Source organism: Chiloscyllium plagiosum, unplaced genomic scaffold (genome assembly GCF_037043375.1).
Source record: "Chiloscyllium plagiosum isolate Xiang-an unplaced genomic scaffold, Cpla_swu_hap1 HiC_scaffold_36, whole genome shotgun sequence".
NCBI classification, from domain to species: domain Eukaryota; kingdom Metazoa; phylum Chordata; class Chondrichthyes; order Orectolobiformes; family Hemiscylliidae; genus Chiloscyllium; species Chiloscyllium plagiosum.
Genome location: NW_028270174.1, coordinates 16503299 through 16525141, shown reverse-complemented (window position 1 = coordinate 16525141; position 21843 = coordinate 16503299). Strand labels below are relative to the sequence as shown.

The window sequence follows — 21843 nt, the reverse complement described above, 5'->3', positions numbered from 1 at the left end:
TCAAAATTCTGGTGTGCTGTTGGTATCTTCAACTATGAAAATTGATGCAAAGTACCTATTTCGTTCCTTCACCGGTTTTTTGTTCCCAATTACAAATTCTCCAGCTTCATTTTCCAGTGGTCCAACATCCACTCTGGCCTCTCACTTACTATTTAGATATCTAAATAATTCTTGCAATCATCCTTCAGGTTACTAGCCAGCTTACCCTCATTTCATCTTCTCTTTCCTCCCAATGTTATTGCTTTTTTTCTAAAAACAAAAAAGTCATCTTTGGTTGGTTTTAAAAGGCTTCCCAATCCTCTGGTTTTCTACTAATCTTCAATATATATGTTTTTCTTTTTATTTTTATGCTATCCTTAACTTCCATCAGTCGTGGTTGCATTGTCCTCCCCTTTCTGCTGTGCCTCCTGAATTACCCCAGAAACGCCTGCCATTGCTATTCCACTGTCTTCCCTGCTTAGCTCCCCTTTCAGCTCCACCCTCATGTCTTTGTACTTACCTTTCCTCAATTCTATTTCCATTACATCTAATTCCAGCTCCGATCCCTCAAACCACAGGGTGCATGCTATCATATTACGGTCACTGCTCCCCAAGTGTTCCTTCACGTTAAGCTCCCTAATCAAGTCTGTCTCATTACACATCAAATCCAGAACTGCTTTTTCCCTAGTGGGCTCTACCACAAGTTGCTCCAAAAAAAAAAAAACAACATCTTGTAGACATTCTACAAATTCCTTTCCTTGAGATCCACAACCAACCTGATCTTCCCAGTCCACCTGCATATTGAAGTCCCCCATGGTTATTGTAATAGTGCTTTTCTTACATGCCTTTTCAGCTCCTGATTTATTTACTTCCCCACATAGAGTACTTCTAGACTGCCTTTACATAACTCCCATCAGCTCTTTTCCACTTTGCCATTCCTCAAATCTACCCACACCGATTCTATCACTTCTTGTTCGTCTTGCTAATTTAATTTCTTACTAAGAAGGGAACACTGCCCCCTCGGCCTCTCCTTTTTGATAGCCTGCGTATGTCAGCCATGATTTATTAGCAGAGCAGACTTGATAGGCTGAATGGTCTAATTTCTGCTCCTGTGTCTTATAGATTTATGGTCTTATCTTTGGATTTTTAGTTCCCAGCCCTGATTCTCTTGCAGCCATGTCTGCAATACCTACAACATCCTATGCTCCAATTTCAGCCTGTGCTACAATCTCATTTACCTTATTTCGTACACCATGTGCATTTCAGTACAACATCCTCAGTCCCATGTTGACCATCCCCTCCATTTCTCATAGTTGTCCTCTAATCAGCTGCGCCTGAAATTGGATCCCTGACCCTTTCCATACTCTCTGCACTACTACTTGCTCTGGAAACTTTAACTTCTTCTAAGCCCTCTCCCCCCACTCCCCTTAAAAATTTTTCTATAAATTTTCCACTCTATTCCAACTGAACCCATCACCCCCCCCCCCACCCCCATTATTATTTAGTTTAAAGCCCTATCTGCAGAACTAGTTATGTGAATCAGGTCCCAGCAGGATTCAAGGAACGTCCCATGCGACAGCTCCCTCCTTGCCCAGTACTGGCATCAACGTTTCATGAATCCGAACCTGTTCCACTCACACCAATCTCTGAGCTCCATGTTTACCATCGCAATCTTGTTGACCCTGTGCAACTTTGTTTGTGGTTCAGGCAGTAACCCAGAGATTAAAATCTGGTTTTTAATTTAGCCATACTATCCCAAATTACAACAACATTTCTCTTTTCTTCCCCCTCTTGAATAGCTCCCTGTACCACGGTGTTGTGGCCAGTTTGCTCATCCTCCCTACAAACCCCACTCTCATTCACATGGGAGTGAGAATCTTAAACAGGTTAGACAAAGTTAAGGGGTGAGGCTCCTTCACACTATCACCTGGATCCCTCTACCTGCCTCACTCAGTCACACCCTCCTGTCCCTGACTAAAAGAGAGGTAATCTAAGGGACATGACTGACTCCTGAAACAGCCTCTAGGTAACTCTCCCCCTCCGTGATAGGTTGCAGTGTTTGAAGTTCAGTCTCCAGCTCATCACCTCTGAGCTGGAGTTCCTGCTGCAGGTGTGGTCACTACAAACTCAACCAGCTCCCAAATCAAACAGTTACAAAATATCACTTAGCTTGGCATCTCTATTTTAACTGGTTCATTCTTAATTTGATGTTTAAAAATTTCATTTAGTTTGTAGTCTGTAAATATTTCCCCTATTTACCTTTAATTGGGAAGTTACCTATAATAGGTAGTCAAATTAGCAGCTGCCACCAAATTAAATTACACATACTTGTGATGGTATATTCTTTTGTGCTGGACCCCAATCTTAAGTTTTAATTTATCCTGTTAAAGAGAACCTGAAAAATTAGTAGTCGAACCAAAAAAAAAGTAAATCTCGTTCCCTCTGCACAAAATTCACACATTGACTCCAAATTCCCTGAGCTACATACTCACTTGGGATTCATACAGTACTCCCATGAGAGCCAATGTATCTAACACCTTACTAGGCTTAAGTCACTTCAACTTATAGACAAACTGCAGATGGCTGTATAGTAGCTACCCAGAAAAGCCAAGTTTAAACTTACTCAGCTTGAAGTAACCTCCTCAGGGCTTTATCCCAACACTTCTGGTTTGGGATGAACACTAATTCTTCACTCCAACGCAACTTCTTTACTATCGTCCCCTTCTCAGGAGCACTGGATTATGCAGCAATCTTCATCCAAAGACTTCATAGGACTGTCCCACTTTTTTTTTTTTAAAAAAGTGTCCTTTCCTAAGCTATGGATGTTGCCCTCAAGCTTAAAACACAAGTTCTGGAGGTCTCTAACAAACTGTAAAAAGGTCTATTATGTACCTTGCTGGCTCACAAAACAATAAAAACAAAAACAATCCACTAGTGTTGCACAATAGTTACTTGCTATAAAGCCAGGCCTCAAAACCTTTGGAGGTGAAAATCACTGACTATAGAAATACTTCAAGTCAGACAGAAAACCCACAACTTGGTAACTCAAAACCCAAGCTGACAATAAATGATATTTATGAAAAGCATAATTCACAATTTACATCAATGTGCACAGAACACACCAAATACACAAACACATAAGAATTCTCAGATCAGCCATTACCTTCGTGTTTGGCAGCGCAGACTCAAATGGGATGAATGGCCTACTCCTGCTCCTCTCTCAAGGTCTTATGATCACAAGTTTCAATGTTACAAAAGCAGCACAGTTCAAATGGGCGCTGAAGACTTGCAGGGCTCAATCCCTGACAAGGAAAGGGGATGGCCTACCTTTACCACCACTAGATTAACCCAGGTCATGTCCTGGTAGGTTCAAATTCAAATCATACCATGGCAGATGGTGCATTTGAATTCACATTTTTTAACCTGGAATTAAGAGTCTAGAGATGACTATAAAACCATTGTTGATATTTACTTGTGTTCTTTTGGAAAGAAACAGTTGTCCATACCTGGTCTGGTCTACATGTGACTGCAGATCCACAGCAACGTGGTTGCCTAGATGGCAGTTAAGAGTCAGTGATGGGAAATAAATGGAAGGTAATTGAGGGGGTGAGACACAATCACCACGAGAGCCCCATTTACCATCAAAGTTGTTGAGCCGCCATCATTCTAGACAGTCTCGGCTGGGGTTCAAACACAATTTGCTGACTCAGAATTCAGAATGGTACCAATTGACTGAATTGGACCAATTTTTGATAGACCAGGGAGTTAACAGTTATGGAAGGGCAGACTGTAAATAGGAGTTGAGACCAAAACCAGATCAACCATGATCTTATTGAATGGTGGTATAGGCTTGAAGGGCCAAATGGCGTTCCCTTATTCCCAAGTCCTATTTGCTCTATATATTTGATTTTCATACTTACAGCCTTCAGTGACTGAAGAATGTTACTACACAATGCTAAAAGGGGTACTCCTTACCTCAATTCTCCCGCCTCTTTTTGGGCCTGTTGTCTTGCTCGCTCTGCAATAATTTCATCACAAATTTGGTCATATGGCTGGTCTCCCGGGCCTTCGCCCATGACCCAGACCCACACGTCATTATCTGCTGCCAGCAGCCAGTTTACCGATTTCCCATTCTCTGTATGTGAAACAAAGAAAATGTTTTCAATTTTTTCAAACTTTAAAATGATAGAAAGCAGAAATCTTTAAAGAAGTGCACAGAGAGCTCTTTTAAAAAGGTGGGATGCTCTTCAGAGGGTCAGTGTGAACCCAATAGGCTGAATGACCTGCTTCCACACCTTCAGGGAATCAATGATTCGAAGTGTACCAATGTGTGCACTGTTACACCAATGCACAGGCCATTACCAATGCGACAGGTGCACTTTTACACAAAGTGTACCAACTCTCAGTTTAACTGAGCAATTTAACAAGCGATGAGATAAGACATAGCAACTGGAAATCAGAGAAAGTGGGAGAAAGGGTGGTAAGGGAGCCTTTCTGGCCACACTTGCACTACCACTCTGCAACCCCCACTGTCTCTGCACCACAAGTCACCATAGTCTTCCTTTTATTCGGTAAGATGGGGAGAGAAAGAAGGAATGGGTGTGGGGTGAGGGAGAGCAAGAGCAAGAGAGACAGAGACAGAGACAGAGAGTCTGAAAACATCTTTCCATTGAATGGGTAGCATTGTCTACCAGTACACAATAAAGCTTCTATTCTCTATTTTAGGATTTCCCCTCAAATGAACTGCAGGGCCATCATCTGATTTCTGATGAATTCACAGCACAGATTTTGGTTTTATATTTAAAAAGAAAATCTATAGAAATAGCTGAAAATATCCATTTGAAAGTCTGACAAAAGGTTTCTTCTTACTGAATTCCATTTTCTCTGCCACTCCTGGGAACTGCAAACTCTTAAAAAGTTACAAGATTCCACAATTTCCAGCAAACCTCTAGCACACAGCTAGAGTGTTGTTCTTCCACTGCCAACAGGAAACCCAACTACGAGGAACGTCAAAAGTTGAGATGGACTTGAATCTCAACAGCTATAACCCTCACGAAGGGGCTAATGGAATAGCAGAAATCCTATCTTGTGTCAACTGGGTGCAGTGGGTAGATAGCCTTGGTGTTAAAAAGTCTCTGGTTTCAAATCCCACTCCAGAAGCTGGATTACAAAATCAAGGATAAAAAAAAAGGAAATACTGCTGGGCCTGGTACTTGGCAATTAGGTGGGCAAAGCACTTCAAGTAACATTGGAGGAACGTTTAGGAGACAGTGATCATTGGATCATAAGGTTTAGGATGATGGAGGAAAATGTTATTCTTACGCTGGTTTGACCGATCAGCTGGGAGAGAGTACATTTCAAAATGGGGCAAGAACAGAACTGGACAGTGAAGGCAGGAACTAAAAGTTTGGTGGGAAAATAGAAGCTAAACAATGGGCAACCTGCAAAGGGAAGATGGTCCGGTCTCTCAATAGAGAAAGTTGGGCCAAACAAATCAAGAGCTCCCTGGATGAAAAAGACAATCTTTAAGTAAAAGTTAGCTGAAACAAAATACAGACTGTTCAGATGCGAGTTGAAAAGTAAATAAGGGAAGCAAAGAGGGATTATTAAAAAAGACCGGCAGCTAACAAAAAAGGAAATCTCAAAATCTTTTGTAAACCCATCAATAGTACGTGGATGGCAAAAGGAGGACAAAAACAAACTGGGGACGAGAATAAGGATTTGTACCTCCAGGTCACTTGTGATGGCGCAGACATGTAATGGAGCACGTCCTCCAAGATTATCTGATGAGTGTGGCACACCATTGAACAGAGCAATTTTATAAGACATGGCAGCCCTTTCTAAATTATATAGACATGGACCTATTGGCAGTACCGATTAGGGACTTTATATAGTTACGAGGACCGTATATGGTGATCCGGGGATCCTGGATGGAGTAAGCCTAGTAAATACAATCAGTGTTGCGCCCATTGACTGGAGCTTCAGTGCAGGTGCAGTGAGTGGAGTAGTGTAATGTAAGGTAATCTAATTTAATTGGATTGTAATTCAATTAGAGCTTATTTCAATTTGGGTTAAGTAAACACGAGATGATTGTATTTCATAGAGTAGTAGGTAGTTTATTGTAAACATTACTGCAATATAATAATGTGGTATTATTTATACTTTTCTCGTAGTTTTGTATGTTTAACTTTTTTCTTTTTGTTAAAGAGTAAATTTTTTTTTCAATAAATACATTGAAAAGAAATTTGTATAGAGAGACAAAGGGCATGGTTGAGGTATTAAATGAATACTTTGCATCTCTCTTTGTATGAGACAGATGCTACCCAGGCCATGTGACAATAGAAAAGTCAAGTCACTGGAAGAGATAAAACTTTATAAGGAGGTAGTTTTAGATAAGCTGTTTGTACTTAAAGTTTACAAGGTAACAGGACTGAATGAGATGCATTCAGGTTCTTTAAGGAAGAGAGTGTGAAAATTGCAGTGACAATTGGCAGTAAACTTTCAATCTTCAATCAGGAGTGGTGCTGGAGGGTTGGAGAATTTCAAACGTTACATCCTTCAACATTTATAAAGATTAACCCAGTATTTGGACCAGTCAGTTTAACGTCATTAGTAGGGAACAATTATTTGGGACATAATTAATACTCACGTTGGGAAAATGTGGGTTAAACTGAAAGCATCAGCACGGAGGTGTCTTGAGAAAATAGTGTACAACAAATTTGTTGCAGGTTTTTCAAAATGACAGAAGGTTTCAGTGAGGCAGGGGGGAATGTTGATGTGCTGTACATGGACTTTCAAAAAAAAGTACTCTTTAGCAACATGGATACAAAATTGACTAGGAAATAGGAATCTGACAGTAATGGTTAATGGGCATTTTTCAGACTAGAAGAGAGTTTGTAGCAAGTTTCCCCATTGATTGATATTGGATCCTCGCTTTCTCGGATCTGGGTTTTGGCAGGAAGGGAATAATTTCAAAGTTTGGGAATGATACAAAACTTGGGAAGAATTGTAAACTGCAAAGATGTCAGTGTTGAACTTCAAAAAGGACGTTGAAAATATTGGTGGAATGGACAGAAAGGCGATAGATAAAGTTCAACGTGGAATAGTGTGGGGAGATAGATTTTAGTCGGGAAATTAAGACCCAGGATAGAATAAGGTATACTATTCGAGAGTATGTGCAGAATTAGAAAGACCCATGCACAGAATTATTAAAATATGGTAAAATGGGTAGAGTGGTATTTACAAACATACATTACTCCAGGCATCAATAAGGGCAGAGCACAATAGCAAGGAGGTTATGCTGAACTTGTACAAGACACAGGTTAGACCTCATGTGAAGCTGTGTACAAAGTTATATGCACCATACTTGCGCACTGGGGTCAGAAAAGGTTTACGAGAATAGGTCTAGGGATGGGAAGCTTCGGTTATCAGGACCGATAAGAAGAATCAGGGCTGTTTTCTTTTGAAATGGAGATTCGTTAAAAGTTTTCAAAAATCATGAGCAGTCTGGACAGAATATGTAGGGAGAAACAGTGCCACCTCATAAAAGGTTCAAGAAACATAGGTCCCAGATAGAGAGTTTTACAAAAAATAAAATCAAGGGAGGGGGGGGAAAAACCTCTGGAAAACTCTGCCTCAAAGTGTGGTGGAGACTCAGTCAAGACGACACTGATTTTATTTAAAATAACTATCCAATGTGCAAGGTTACAAAGTAAAGGGCAGGAAAACGGCATCAAATCAAACGGCCCAAAAGGCTAGTGCCTCCTTCTGCACCAGAACAATTCTGACATTTTGCACTGTCGGAGTCGTCGTCACTGTCACCGTCAGGGCAAGTTCTAAGCAGAGGCCCTGACTCCCTCTCAAATGGATGTGACACTTTGGCTGAAGAGCAGGACAGGTTTGCCTGGCATTATCAACAATTTTACAGAGAAAACAGATAATTTGACCCAAGGTTTGTATTGCATGCAAGCAGGAAGCAACTCATTTAATCTCACCTTATCAACATACCTACACTTTCTTCTCTCTATCCTCACATTCTTAACATAACTGCATTTAGAGGAAATTAGATGTGTGCTTCAGTGAGAATTCATATTTTTAAACCAGGCAGCTGGTGGGATCACAAACCTGTCGTCATCTGCCTAAATACTGAATCAAGAATCACATCCTGGTTCTCTGTAGCCTGGTCTCCCATTCCAAACTCATGGCTCCAACACAAAGCCAGATTCGTACACCCAACACTCCCTTTTCCTTGGTCAGCTTTCATTTCCCCTTCAATCTTCCTTTTTAACCAGGGGGTGACCCACAGTAATACATTGTTGAGAGTGTGTTGCTGGAAAAGCACAGGTGGTCAGGCACCATCCGAGGAGCATGAAAATCAACGTTTTGGGCTGGACCCATTCATCAGGATGCTGCCTGACCTCCTGTGCTTTTCCAGCAATAAACTCTCAACTCTGATCTCCAGCATCTACAGACCTCACTGTCTCCATTGTAATACATTCACTGATTTAAAAATCAACGAAGCATTGTAGTTCCTGGTACTGAGGTCAAAGTCTGGGCCATATTATATATACAAACACATACTGAACCCAATCCCACTGATCTGGGAACGTAGGGACACAAGTAGACCATTCAGCTTCAGTCAATTCAATCATCACAGATCTGTACATTAAATTCACTCATCCACCTTTGTTCTATATTCCTTGATATCCTTGCCTGAAAAAAAATGTCTTAGTTGAAAAAAAATTCAGAATCCCTCACCTTTTCGTAGAAACACCAGGATTTTATATTTTTTTAAAAAGACAAAAAACTAGGTAACGTTAACTGCTCAACCAAAATTTAACAAACAATTTAGAACTTAGAATCTCTACATTATGGAAACAGGCCCTTCAGCCCAACTTGTCCACACCACTCCTCCGGAGAGTAACCCACCCAGACCCATTCCCCTATCATATTATCCTACATTTACCCCGACTAATGCACCTACATAGCCAATTCACCTGACCGGCACATGTTTGGATTATGGGAGGAAACTAGAGCACCCAGAGGAAACACACACAGACACAGGAAGAACATGTAAACTCACCACAGACAGTTGCCAGAGGCTGGAATCGAACCCAGGTCCCTGGCTCTGAGAGGAAGCAGTGCTAACCACTGCGCCACCCTGAATTCTAAACAACAATCGCTGGATGCAATTGTCAACTATTTCCCACTCCTCAGATGCTGTCAGACCAGGTGTTTTCTAGCATATTGTGTTTTAATTCCAGATTTCCAACAATTGCAGTATTTTACTTTTGTTGAAAAGTGACATTCCAGACACTATCACGTTGAGATCATTTGCCATATTTCTTACATTAAAACAGTGACTACATTTCATGTGCTTCATTAGCAGTAAAATGCTCGAGACTGAGATCACAAATGGCACCACAGGAATCAAAGCACCTTAATTTTATTTTTAAATCACTCTTTCTGCATTCTATCAAAATCTGCGGCTCTGGAGATCAGTTAACTCACATTCAATTAATTTAACTTAGTGTCAACATGGTTCAGCCACAAACCAGGTGCTGGTCTGGAATATTTACATCAAATGAAGGCTTCACGTCTCAGTTTGATACTTTCACACAGTTCCAGCCAATATCATTCCAAATGGAAAATTGCATAGCACTGTGCCACAAGTCTTCATTCAGCATCAGTTCCGAATTTAAGTGGCGTTAGGTAAACCTTACAAAAAAAAAGATAGCTTTGGCAAAGCAGCAAACTCCCCCATGTCGGCTTCCTTCAGATCAGAGACGAGGAGTTAGGAGCTCAACAGCCTGTTACTTATTTTGATAACTCGATCCCTCAAGCTTTTGTTTTTCGTGCTGTTGAACTTCCCAAGGAAACTAGTAATTTTCACAAGATTTCAGGATTACTGAAAAATTTCAACCTGTCCATTTTTCCTGTCTATTCCAAAAAAAGTGGTAACTTTAATTACTTCAAAAGCTTTGCCTGACATCTCAAACTGACACCAAACTGCTTTAAATTTTCCCTCACGTTGCATTCAAAAACTAGCATGCAGTGAACATGACTACTTTCAGCTACAACCCAGCTTTTTTAAAATTATGGTTTTTTTTACCACCCGCCATTTCATTAAGGTGGTTGAAGGAGAGTGATTTGTAGGGATGTGTGGAAAAGCTAGAGGTGTAGGACCGATTGAATAATTCTCAGGCAGATGGCCATGCATTTCTGCTTTATGTAGTGAATGAAGTTATAAAGGTTTACAAAGCAGATTTAAGTCAGTTCTGAAAAAGGGAGTCTTCTTGGACTCTATGGGTTAATAGGTTTTTCTCACTCCACAGATACTGCCAGACCTGTTGCATTTCTTATTTGCAGTCAATGAAACACTTTGTAGATGCTGAAAATACCTAACAGGACTGTGTAGAGAAACAGAGTTAGCATTTCAGGTTCATAGAATCACAGAGGCCCTACAATATGAAAACAAGACTTTTGGCCCAACACTGACCCATTCCCCTACCCTATTACTCTATTTCCTCCTGACTAACATGACCTTTCATCAGAGCACAATTTCTATTTCAGATTTTCAGCATCTGTAACATTTTGCTTTGGTGTCAGTGCTCAAAATCAGCAGTTGCAAATGAAAAAATAGAGAACAAGGTTCATCAGCTACAAATAAATCATAGTAAAGACAATGAACATTAACAATTGTTCCTTGCTCCAGCACAATTTCCACTTAACAGGTAAGAAAAGAGAATTCAATCCCTCTACAGCAGGTGCTGGAAGGTGAAACATGACTCTAGGGCATGAATTTAATTGAGAAATCCTTGGTGGCACAGGGAAACTAACAGGAACTGAGTGCTGCTGTTCTAACCCGGTCATTAAATTTGTGGGCGGCATGGTGGCACAGTGGTTAGCACTGCTGCCTCACAGCACAAGAGACCCGGGTTCAATTCCCACCTCAGGCAACAGACTGTGGAGTTTGCACATTCTCCCAGTGTCTGCGTGGCTTTCCTCTGGGTGCTCTGGCTTCCTCCCACAGTCCAAAAATGTGCAGGTCAGGTGAATTGGCCATGCTAAATTGCTCGTAGTGTTAGCTGAAGGGATAAATGTAGGGGAATGGGTCTGGGTGGGTTGCGATTTGGTGGGTCAGTGTGGACTTGTTGGGCCGAAGGGCCTGTTTCCACACTAAGTAATCTAATGTAATAATTAAAAAGGCATCTCGCCTCACAACTATGGTTTGATTCCATTTTAGTAGAAAGGAGGATATGGGAGGCGTTGGAGAAGGCAAATCAAAATATTTTCCAAGATTATACCAGAATGGAGGATGTTAGAATTAGCAGAATAGGGAAAAAGGGTTACAATGCTTTTGTCCTGAAAAATGGAGTCTGAGGGGGTAACCTTTGTTGTATGTGCAATTATGTCAAGCCTGCACTTCACCATGAGATAGCTTTGCTGTCGGAGCCCTCTTAGTGTAAGGATCCACAGGGTCTGTTTAGTCTCACTTGGTAAAGGAAAGCCAGTTACTGGTCTAACTAGAAGAGGTTTTTGTACCGAGCAAGTAGCTTATTCCATAGTAGCAAGTTAGAATGATATGACAGACATTGTTGCAGAGACTACAAAGGTCCGAGATATAATACCTTACTCCTTTGAGATGCTGAGCTGTCCTTTCACTGAGGGAGCTGACATCTGAAAGTCATAGAGTCAGAGATGTACAGCATGGAAACAGACCCTTCGGTCCAACCTGTCCATGCCGACCAGATATCCCAACCCAATCTAGTCCCACTTGTCAGCACCCGGTCCATATCCCTCCAAACCCTTCCTATCCATATACTCATCCAAATGCCTCTTAAATGTTGCAACTGTACCAGCCTCCACCACTTCCTCTGGCAGCTCATTCCATACACGTACCACCCTCTGTGAAAAAGTTGCCCCGTAGGTCTCTTTTATATCTTACCCCTCTCACTCTAAACCTATGCCCTCTAGTTCTGGACTCCCCAACCCCAAGGAAGAGAACTTGCCTATTTATCTTATCCATGCCCCTCAATTTTATAAGCTTCTATAAGGTCACCCCTCAGCCTCCGACGCTCCAGGGAAAACAGCCCCAGCATGTTCAGACTCTCCCTGTAGCTCAGATCCTCCAACCCTGGCAACATTCTTGTCAATCTTTTCTGAACCCTTTCAAGTTTCATAACATCTTTCCGATAGGAAGGAGACCAGAATTGCAAGCAATATTCCAACAGTGGCCTAACCAATGTCCTGTACAGCCGCAACATGACCTCCCAACTCCTGTACTCAATACTCTGACCAATAAAGGAAAGCATACTAAACGCCTTCTTCACTATCCTATCTACCTGCGACTCCACTTTCAAGGAGCTATGAACCTGCACTCCAAGGTCTCTCTGTTCAGCAACACTCCCTAGGACCTTACCATTAAGTGTATAAGTCCTGCTAAGATTTGCTTTCCCAAAATGCAGCACCTCGCATTTATCTGAATTAAACTCCATCTGCCACTTCTCAGCCCATTGGCCCATCTGGTCCAGATCCTGTTGTAATCTGAGGTAACCCTCTTCGCTGTCCACTACATCTCCAATTTTGGTGTCATCTACAAACTTACTAACTGTACCTTTTATGCTCGCATCCAAATCATTTATGTAAATGACAAAAAGTAAGAGGGCCTAGCACCGATCCTTGTGGCACTCCATCGGTCACAGGCCTCCAGTCTGAAAAACAACCCTCCACCACCAGCCTGTCTTCTACCTCTGAGCCAGTTCTGTATCCAAATGGCTAGTTCTCCCTGTATTCCGTGAGATTTAACCTTGCTAATCAATCAGTCTCCCATGGGGAACCTTGTTGAACGCCTTACTGAAGTCGATAGAGATCACATCTACTTCTCTGCCCTCAATCTTTTTTGTTATGTCTTCAAAAAGCTCAATCAAGTTTGTGAGACATGATTTCCCATGCACAAAGCCATGTTGACTATCCCGAATCATTCCTTGCCTTTCCAAATACATGTACATCCTGTCCCTCAGGATTCCCTCCAACAACTTGCCCACCGCCGAGGTCAGGCTCACCGGTCTATAGTTCCCTGGCTTTTCTTTACCACCCTTCTTAAACAGTGGCACCATGTTTGCCAACCTCCAGTCTACCGGCACTTCACTTGTGACTATTGATGATACAAATCTCTCAGCAAGAGGCCCAGCAATCACTTCTCTAGCTTCCCACAGAGTTCTCGGGTACACCTGATCAGGTCCTTTAACTGTTTCAAGACATCCAGCACGTCCTCCTCTGTAATCTGGACATTTTGCAAGATGTCACCATCTATTTCTCTACAGTCTATATCTTCCATATCCTTTTCCACAGTAAATGCTGATGCAAAATATTCATTTAGTATCTCCCCCATTTTCTGTGGCTCTACATAAAAGCCACCTTGCTGATCTTTGAGGGGCCCTATTCTCTCCCTAGTTACCCTTGTGTCCTTAATACATTTGTAAAAACCCTTTGGACTCTCCTTAATTCTATTTGCCAAAACTATCTCATGTCCCCGTTTTGCCCTCCTGATTTCCCTCTTAAGTATACGCCCTACTTTCTTTATACTCTAAGGATTCACTCGATCTATCCTGTCTATACCTGACATATGCTTCCTTCTTTTTCTTAACCAAACCCTCAATTTCTTTAGTCATCCAGCATTCCATATACCTACCAGCCTTCCCTTTCACCCTGACAGGAACATACTTTCTCTGGTTTAAGGCACTCCTTAAACTACTTTTAGATCCTTGTGCAAACATCAGTTGAAGATAATGAAACGGTGCGATAGAGATGTATCACTTGTGGGAGAGACCAGAACTCATCCATAAAGATAGACAGAAATTAGAAAATCCAATAAAAGAATTCAGGAGAAACTTCCTACCCAGGCAGAGTAACTACAATGCTAATCTTGTTAACATGAGTGAGTAATCAAGATGAACGGCATAGATGCAGCACAGGGGAGTGACAAAGACATGAGGGAGAAGGAAATAGAAAGATATACAAGAAAACTGAGAGAAGGCTCATATACAGAATAAAGAGCAGCATGGACCAATTGAGCTGAAAAACATGTACTACACCAAACCAGGCCATATAATATCAAAGACAACTCAAGTAGGATTAATGTACAGAAACAAAGACAGGAAAGTGGAGCTGAGACCACAAATCAGGTCAATCATAATCTTGTCAAATGGTGGAATAGGGTCAAAGGTGGAACGACCTAAACCTGCTCAAGTCCCAAAGGGGCAGCACAAATCCCACACCAGCTTACGACAGATTCTACATCAAAGAAAACTCACATGGCTCTATGATTATAAGGTGACCTTCAGTGTGGCACACGCTGAAGAACTTTAATATTAGGGTAAACGCAAGTCAGGCAACCATATTGCTAATACAGCAACCCTACATACAATTATACAAAGCCTTCATTTTAAAAGAGACTAAATAAGGTCGCTCCTCAGGAAGTCAATCACAGATGACCCAAGGTGGGCTTTACAAAGCATTTTAAAAGGTGGAGAAACCAAGGTCAAGTGCCTGAAGAGAGAGAATTCCTGCGTGTAAGGAATAAAACAGTTGAAGGTGGGCACCAATGATTTGGTCAACAGAATGTGATGTGGAAGAAGCCATAGTTGGATAACCACATTGGGTGTGGGTGACGTTGTGGAAATTGGACAAACTTACAATAGTCTGTCAAATGGTTCACCAGCAGTTTCCAACTTCTCCTGCCATATGCAACAAAAAGCACACAAGTGAGGTGTATGGAGGCCCCGAAATGAACATTAGTTGGTCCTTTCTGATGGCATCCACAGGCAGGAACATCATGCACTTCATTTTACAGATCTCCCCAGCTTTGAATAGAGCAGTCGACTGGTGGGAGTGTGGATCTAAAATCCAGCTCTCTGAGTCTAGCCCGAAGAGCTAATTACTGAAACAAGGATGGAGCAAGACAGCAGGTATGTGCAGTGACTCAAAATATTAACGCTTATGATAGAGGGGGTAGGGGTTGGAAGCTCAGCCTCATGTGAAATTGGACACATACTGCACCTGGAGAGATTCTTTTATTGAAGACAGCTCGACAATGAAGCCAAAAGATGCTAAAATGCCATTGCTCAAAACAGAAAAGGCTGCAATGCTAGAATAGTAACACAGCTGGTCTGCAGGAGAACAGCTAAAATCTTGAATTCTTTAAATCTTATTTTCTTATGACAGCTCTACTTGGGAGCAGAATGTCGCGTAATAAAATGTTCTTTAATCATTCCATTCTCCATAAACCCATTGTCTGACTAAGTGATGAGCACTTTGTGTATGAATGCGATCAGACAACAAAGCTTTTGGAAGGCTAGTTGTCTTAGAATTTTACTGTACAGAAAAGGCCATTTTAACCCACTGTGTGACAGCTTATTTGAAAGCTATCCAAATTTTTCCCCATTCACTCACTGTTCTCCCATAGCTCTGCAAAGACTCCCCTTTCAAGGTGAGGTCCTAGCTAATCTTAGAAGTCACGATTCAGTGTGCTTTTAGGTCACACTTTGTTACATAAAATGTATTTGCCCCCTGAACGATTATGTTAAATCAGTGTCCCCTGGTTGCCAGTACCTATAACCCTGAAAACACTTCCTTCCTACATACTCGATCAAAACAGTTGCACGAATTGTAATATCTTAAATTTCCCATCAACGTTTTCTGCTCTAATAAGAGGTACATTAAAAAAAATGCACATCGTGTGGGTTTGTTTAAAAAGCCATGTGTTTGATTGACATGACAAACTTACTTGTTTTAGGTGCTTTTTCTTTTGGCTCCATTTTTGCTTCCCTTTCCTTCCATCTTCGAATTTGTTCCTGTCTCATTTTAAAAAATAGAATCTGCTTTTGTTCTTCGTTTAGTTCAGCCAGAAGCTCGGGCTCAATGTACATGGTCTCCAATATTTGCTGCAGCATTGTCAAAAACGTTGTTCTTTTAACAGTATATCAAAATGACTGAAAGATAATCAGGAGTAACCCAAAGTGTAATTAGTGTTTCGTGTGCAGCCACCTAAAGGAAGGAGAAAGGAGAGGCTTTTTAAAAATTCATCGACAGGATATAAGCATTGGTGATAAGGCCAACATTTATTAGCTATCCATACAGAATAGATGGTACCAAGCCCCTCTTGACTACAATGGAATGGCTAGCTAAGGTATTTTGAAGGGTGCTTAAGTGTAGGTTAGGAGTCACATCCAAATTAAGATCCGAGAAGGATGACAGATTTCATTCCCTAAAAAGGACGTAAATGAACCAGATGGATTTTTTTTTTAAAAACAAGCCAGTATATTCAAGGTCACCATGATTGATGCTTCCTCCTTATCGAATTTGGGTTCCTTGCTGGAAATCGATTTCATTTTCAAATTATCCGTCCAGCCCTCAAAGTAACCACCACGCCGCACACCGCATAGTCACCCGGACCAAATTATAGTGCAAGATCAAACACAACATTTGCAGTTATTTTCCCCATAGAAATGAAAAAAAGGGAAAGACCTGCAAGACCTTTGCATTCTCAATGCACACCAGGAGCACTTCATTGGCTCGGCTGTTTTAATGTTGCCAACGTAAACACAGCAAGCTCCCACATACAGCACAGAAAAGCAATCAATTTTTGGGGCATTAATACATAAATATTATTTTGGTCAGCAGGGAAAACTCCCCTGCTCTTCTTAGAGAGCGTCATAGGATCTTGTATGGCTACCCGAGGGGGCAGCAGACTTTCAGCTTAATGTTTCACTGAAGATGATGCTACTACAAATGGTGCAGCACCCCACTGTACTGCACTGGGACTAGTGCACAAAAATCACTGTGGGACCTAACTTTCTAACCCAGAGGTGGGATGCTACCAACTGAGCTATGATTCACAGAAATATGAAAAAAAAATCAGTAGTTGGCGGGGGGGGGGGGGGGGGGGGGGGGGGGGGGGGGGGGAGAGGGAGGGAGGGAGAAGAAGAAAGAAAGAAAAAGTCAAAGTTATATTACAAATGCATATGTGTTAACATCACTAACCTGATCAGATTCAGGGGAAAAACTCAATTTCTTGGTAGTTAAGTGACAATCAAACAGGAAAAGGAATCAAATGGAGCAGTACCCCATCTGTACATATATACTTCTTTAAAAAGATGGTTAAAAAGGAATTGCAGCAGATATCTATTTGAATGCCAGCCTGTTCTTAGAAGAACCAGGACTTAAATGGTAGTTCGTTCATCTCCAAGGCACCATATCATAGGTTCAAACCCATGCCAGGGCACACTGTTTGAGCTCACATTCCAGAATAGTACTTAGGGCATGTAGCACTGCCAAACAAGTCAACTTTCAGATAAGACATTCAATTTTATAACCAATAGGAGATGAATAGCTGGCTCCTATTTTGACATTGACTGTGTGTCACTTGTACAAAAGGCCCAAAAACTACTCAAACTCTTGCCAGGCAATTCCACTGATAAGAATCATTTCTTCCAAAACCACAAGACATCCAATGATTCATTATAACAGAATGCATTATATCCCAGGAACTCTACATTGACATCAAACTTGACAATACAACTAGTATCACAAGAGCTCACGCACAAAGCACAAAGCCAAATAATTAAAGACTGTAAAGTGATCACAAGACTTACAGCAAGCAAAATTAAAATATTTGGTTCTTACTGTTCATCATACATCAAAGGCTTACACCAATTGGAATTACACAACGCATAATTCATTGCTATGTATCTGCTATTCTAAATTCAATTGGATCTTGGTTAATTTGTCAAGGGCCCTCAAGTGTCCAAGTAAATAATGGAATGTTCTTCCAGGCATCATCACTGGCAAAGGGACGTTCTTCATGAACAGTAAACTGCATGAGTCATAACTGCAAGGGGCCAGGGTGAACAAAGTCACATTCTGCTGCTTTCACTCCCATTTAAAGAGAAAAATTCATGAAAATGTAACCAAGTTATTTGTAATTGGAAACATGCAGCACCATTAGGCTGCTGGAGTGTCTGCCAGGAAGCTCATTTATAACAGGAGCTGTTAGTTAGCAGTTTATTCAGAATCAAAATTCTTATTATTATAAACTTTTAGAACTGCACTATAGTACAATGAAGGGACTGAGGCAAATCCTTAAGTGAAGGATTAAATATACCACCTTCATTCGTTTGACAAGAACTAGCATTTGCCAAATGCTGCCAAACCTCGAGTATTTTCAACATTGTCTGCTTTAATTAAAGGCATTTTTAAAGAGTGAGTTTTCATGGAGATTAAAGTCAGCAACACAGCCAGTTACTTCAATTAGGTAACAATTATGTCGTACTGTGTCTATTGCACTAACAAGTCAAATCATTTGAAACCTGCAGTTGCATCCTATTCCTGAACCTACAATTTCTTTTTAAAGTGCGGGAACGAATGAATGGTTAACTCAGAGAGAGAGAGAGAGAGAAATAATTAAAGAAACTAACTCCCAGGCGCCAGCTTTCGGGGATATTTGCAACTTGAAACATGAGGAACTTCAATAGCAGGTAACCACGTTTTTTGCCAGCTCCTCGGATTTCTCGCGCCCGAGGGACAGCTTCCGCGGGGGAAACTTGATCCCAGGGTAAACGCGAAACGGGAATTTAAGAGCCAGCTCCAGGATTGGGAAGATAAACGTAGCTCACCTGGATCATCGGAGTTCCTTCTGCTCAGCTCCCAGACTTCCTGCCCTCAGGAAAGAAAGAAAGAGAGAGAAAAAACAAACAGAAAGGAAAATAAGAATCAGGAAGTCCATCCGTTTCGACCATCACATGACAAAATCGGTCCAGCCCTGAGACACCGTAAAATCAAGGAGGACGAGTGTGGACGGTGCAGGAATGCAGTTCAGTGCAAATCCACTCACCGCCGAGCGGGTCTCCTCCACGGGTCAACCCCTCACCATTGAGACTCGGAAAATCTTTTGCACGGATCTAGGGAGGCGTGCAGGCAAGTCGCGCCTGTTGTAAATTCCTGAAATACCAAACGTGTCCCGGGAGCCGCACTGAGCCAGGCAGGCAACTACAAGATCGACAGAAGCTGGACTGTCTTCCCCAAGAGCAGGGGGCTTCCCCTCTCTCCCCACTGCCACTTAAGTCAAGTACACTATCACCTCCAAACAGACATTCCGTTCTCTGAAACACCCCCTTCCTTCAGTCAGCCTGCCTCATTCACATAGCCGCACCCTGTCAGAACCCCCACCCCTTCTTTACCCTTTCCTACCTGAGAATGAGGCGGGGTCAGCCTGACAGACGGCCACTCTAACCAAACAGCCTCAGAACCACTCACATCCCCTACTGGATCAAGGTACAGTCCTCTAGGAACAGGGACCTTCACACTGCTGCACAGTGTTGGAGATTCTAGACTAAAGAGAGACGAGGGTGAACAAAGAGGCAGAGTTCGAACATACACTAAGGGAGCAGAGGGGATTAGGGCAATGGATAATATCACAGGTTGGTGAGCTCATGGAAAACGCATTAAGGGAAATTGCAGAAACAGAGAAGGTGTCAGTATCTAAGGCACAGGGTGGAGGACGGCTCAGGTTTGAAACTGAAGTAGATGAGTCATTAGTTGGGGGCGGGGTCTGCCAATTCTGCAGGGCAATCAAACAGTCCCTGGGTAGGGAGGAACACAAGTCAGGTTAATATTGGCATATAGTCCGGGTGAATGTGGGAGCACAGCCCAGACTAATATTGAGTTGTAGCCTGGGTTAATGTGAGAATGCAGTCCAGGTTACAACTGGGGTTTAGTCTGGGTGAATGTGGGGGTATAGTCCAGGTTTAATATTGAGCTGTAGTCTGGATGAATGTAGAGGTGTAATCCAGCTTTTATGTGGGGGTGTAGTCCAGGTGAATGTGAGGGTTAGTCCAGGATTAATGTTTGGGTATAATCCAGGTTTAATATTGGGGTATAGTCCGGGCGAATGTGGGGGTGTAGTCCAGGTGAATGTGAGGGTTAGTCCAGGATTAATATTGGGGTATAATCCAGGTTTAATATTTGGGGTATAGTCCGGGCGAATGTGGGGGTGTAGTCCAGGTTCAATATTGGGGTATAGTCCGGGTGAATGTGGGATGTGGTTCAGGTTTAATATTGTGGTGTAGTCTGGGTGAAGTTGGAGTGTATTACAGGTTTTGAGGTGTAGTCCAGGTTTAATATTGGGGTGTAGTCCGGGATTAATACTGGGATGCAGAGGGATTCAAGATGGCGATGACGCAGTAAGTCTGCTTTACTGAGCTCTGTACCAGAACCCAGACAAAGTGGGGTACTCACCCTCCCTTCACTGTTTAATTTGTTGGAAATAACCATTTCCCATCCCTTAGAATGATTTAGGACCAGTTCTGAACAGTTTGGTGCAGTTTACAAGATGACTAAGAGGAAAGGAGCACAGGGATTGCATCAGGCAGGGAACCCCCACCCACCCACCGCAGCAACGGACACGCCCTTGGCTGCTGTATCGGCCTCCGTTACCACCCCAGGCGACTCGACTGCGGAGCTGCGTTTGATCTTGGAGTTTGTGAAACTCTGAGAGAAGATCGATTTGTCGATGGAGGAGACCTGGGCCTTGCTTGAATTGATCTCGGTCATGCTGCATAGGCATAACTTGGAGATCCAGCGTCTCGGGCAGTGTGTCAGGGAGGTGGCGCAACGGGCCGCAGCTTCCAAGACTGTGGGGGAATCCTTGGCCGGTCAAGTTCAGGCACTGGAATGCCGAGTGCGGGTCTTGGAGGAGCACATTGATGATCTCGAAAATCGGAATCGTGGAAGAATATCCGGTTGCTGGAGCTTCCCGAACGGGAGAAGGAAGGCCAGCCTGTCAGCCTTCTGGAGCAATGGCTTCCACAGTTTCTAAGGCTGGAGGTTGAGGTAGGGCCGGGTTCGGGTCAAGCAGGCCCACCGGGTGGTAGTGTACAGGCCCGAATCAGACCAGCGCCCCCGCCCAGTCCTAGTGCGACTCCAGCATTATAGAGACAAGCAAATGATGTTGGAAGCCTCTGGAGCACTGGGGAAAGATCTCCAGGCTATGGTATATAAAGGGTCACGAATCATGCTTTTTCAAGACTTCCCTCCAGTCGTGATTCACAAGAGGAAGGCCTTTGATGAGGTAAAAAACCGGCTGAGGGACCTGAATATGCAGTATTCTGTTAGATATCCAGCGATACTGCATTTCATCCACGGAGGGTCCATGCTCAACTTTGACTCACAGGAAAAGGCAAAGGACTTCTTGAATGCTTTAAAATACACTGGCCTGAATTATATGGACAATTACTTTTTTTTTCTGTAATCTGCCTTGTTTACCTGGTTGTCGGGAGGGGGGCGCTTTTGGACTTCTTTTTAATATATGTCAGGGTCATAATTAACTTTTTTGCTTCCTCCCCCTTCTCTTCATCCTTTGTTTCAGATGGGGGGGGTGGGGGCGGTTGGGGAAGTTGTCTTTTTTTTGTTGTTCCACCAGGAGTGCTTAGGATTACAGTATGGAGGGGACAGGTTGGGTACCTACTTTTAAATTTCTTGTTATAAGATATTGGCTTTTTTTCTTACTGTGTGTTTTCTGGGATGGGGGTGTAGCTCCAGCTAGAAGGAGTCATGGTGGGTCTAATGGGTGGTATGAGCGCCCCCTGTGGACAATTGGGAAAATTTCCTTTCAGCTATGTTATATGTTGGTATGTTATAGAAGTAGCTGAAAATATGTTGCTGGAAAAGCACAGCAGGTCAGGCAGCATGCAAGAAACAGGAGAATCGACGTTTCAGGCATGAGCCCTTCTTCAGGCTCATGCCCGAAACGCCGATTCTCCTGTTCCTTGGATGCTGCCTGACCTGCTGTGCTTTTCCAGCAACACA

At 42.5% G+C, this 21843-nt stretch overlaps 1 protein-coding gene across 2 annotated transcripts in view; it reads right to left on the bottom strand.

The window, feature by feature from the left end:
* The window catches only part of sh2d4a (SH2 domain containing 4A), a 47487-nt gene extending 27968 nt beyond the window's left edge, over positions 1 to 19519 (bottom strand). The window contains exons 1-4 of one of the 2 annotated variants that reach the window (XM_043674311.2): positions 19228 to 19519; positions 18654 to 18693; positions 15767 to 16026; positions 3955 to 4114 (exon numbers count right to left, since the gene is read on the bottom strand). In XM_043674311.2, coding sequence (XP_043530246.1) covers positions 3955 to 4114; positions 15767 to 15932 — 326 coding nt within the window. In that variant the 5' untranslated portion in view covers positions 15933 to 16026; positions 18654 to 18693; positions 19228 to 19519. Of the gene's footprint in view, positions 1 to 3954; positions 4115 to 15766; positions 16027 to 18653; positions 18694 to 18871; positions 19140 to 19227 lie in introns of those variants that run through there. The other variant, XM_043674309.2, reaches the window with a different exon arrangement.
* Between the last annotated feature and the right edge of the window lie 2324 nt (positions 19520 to 21843).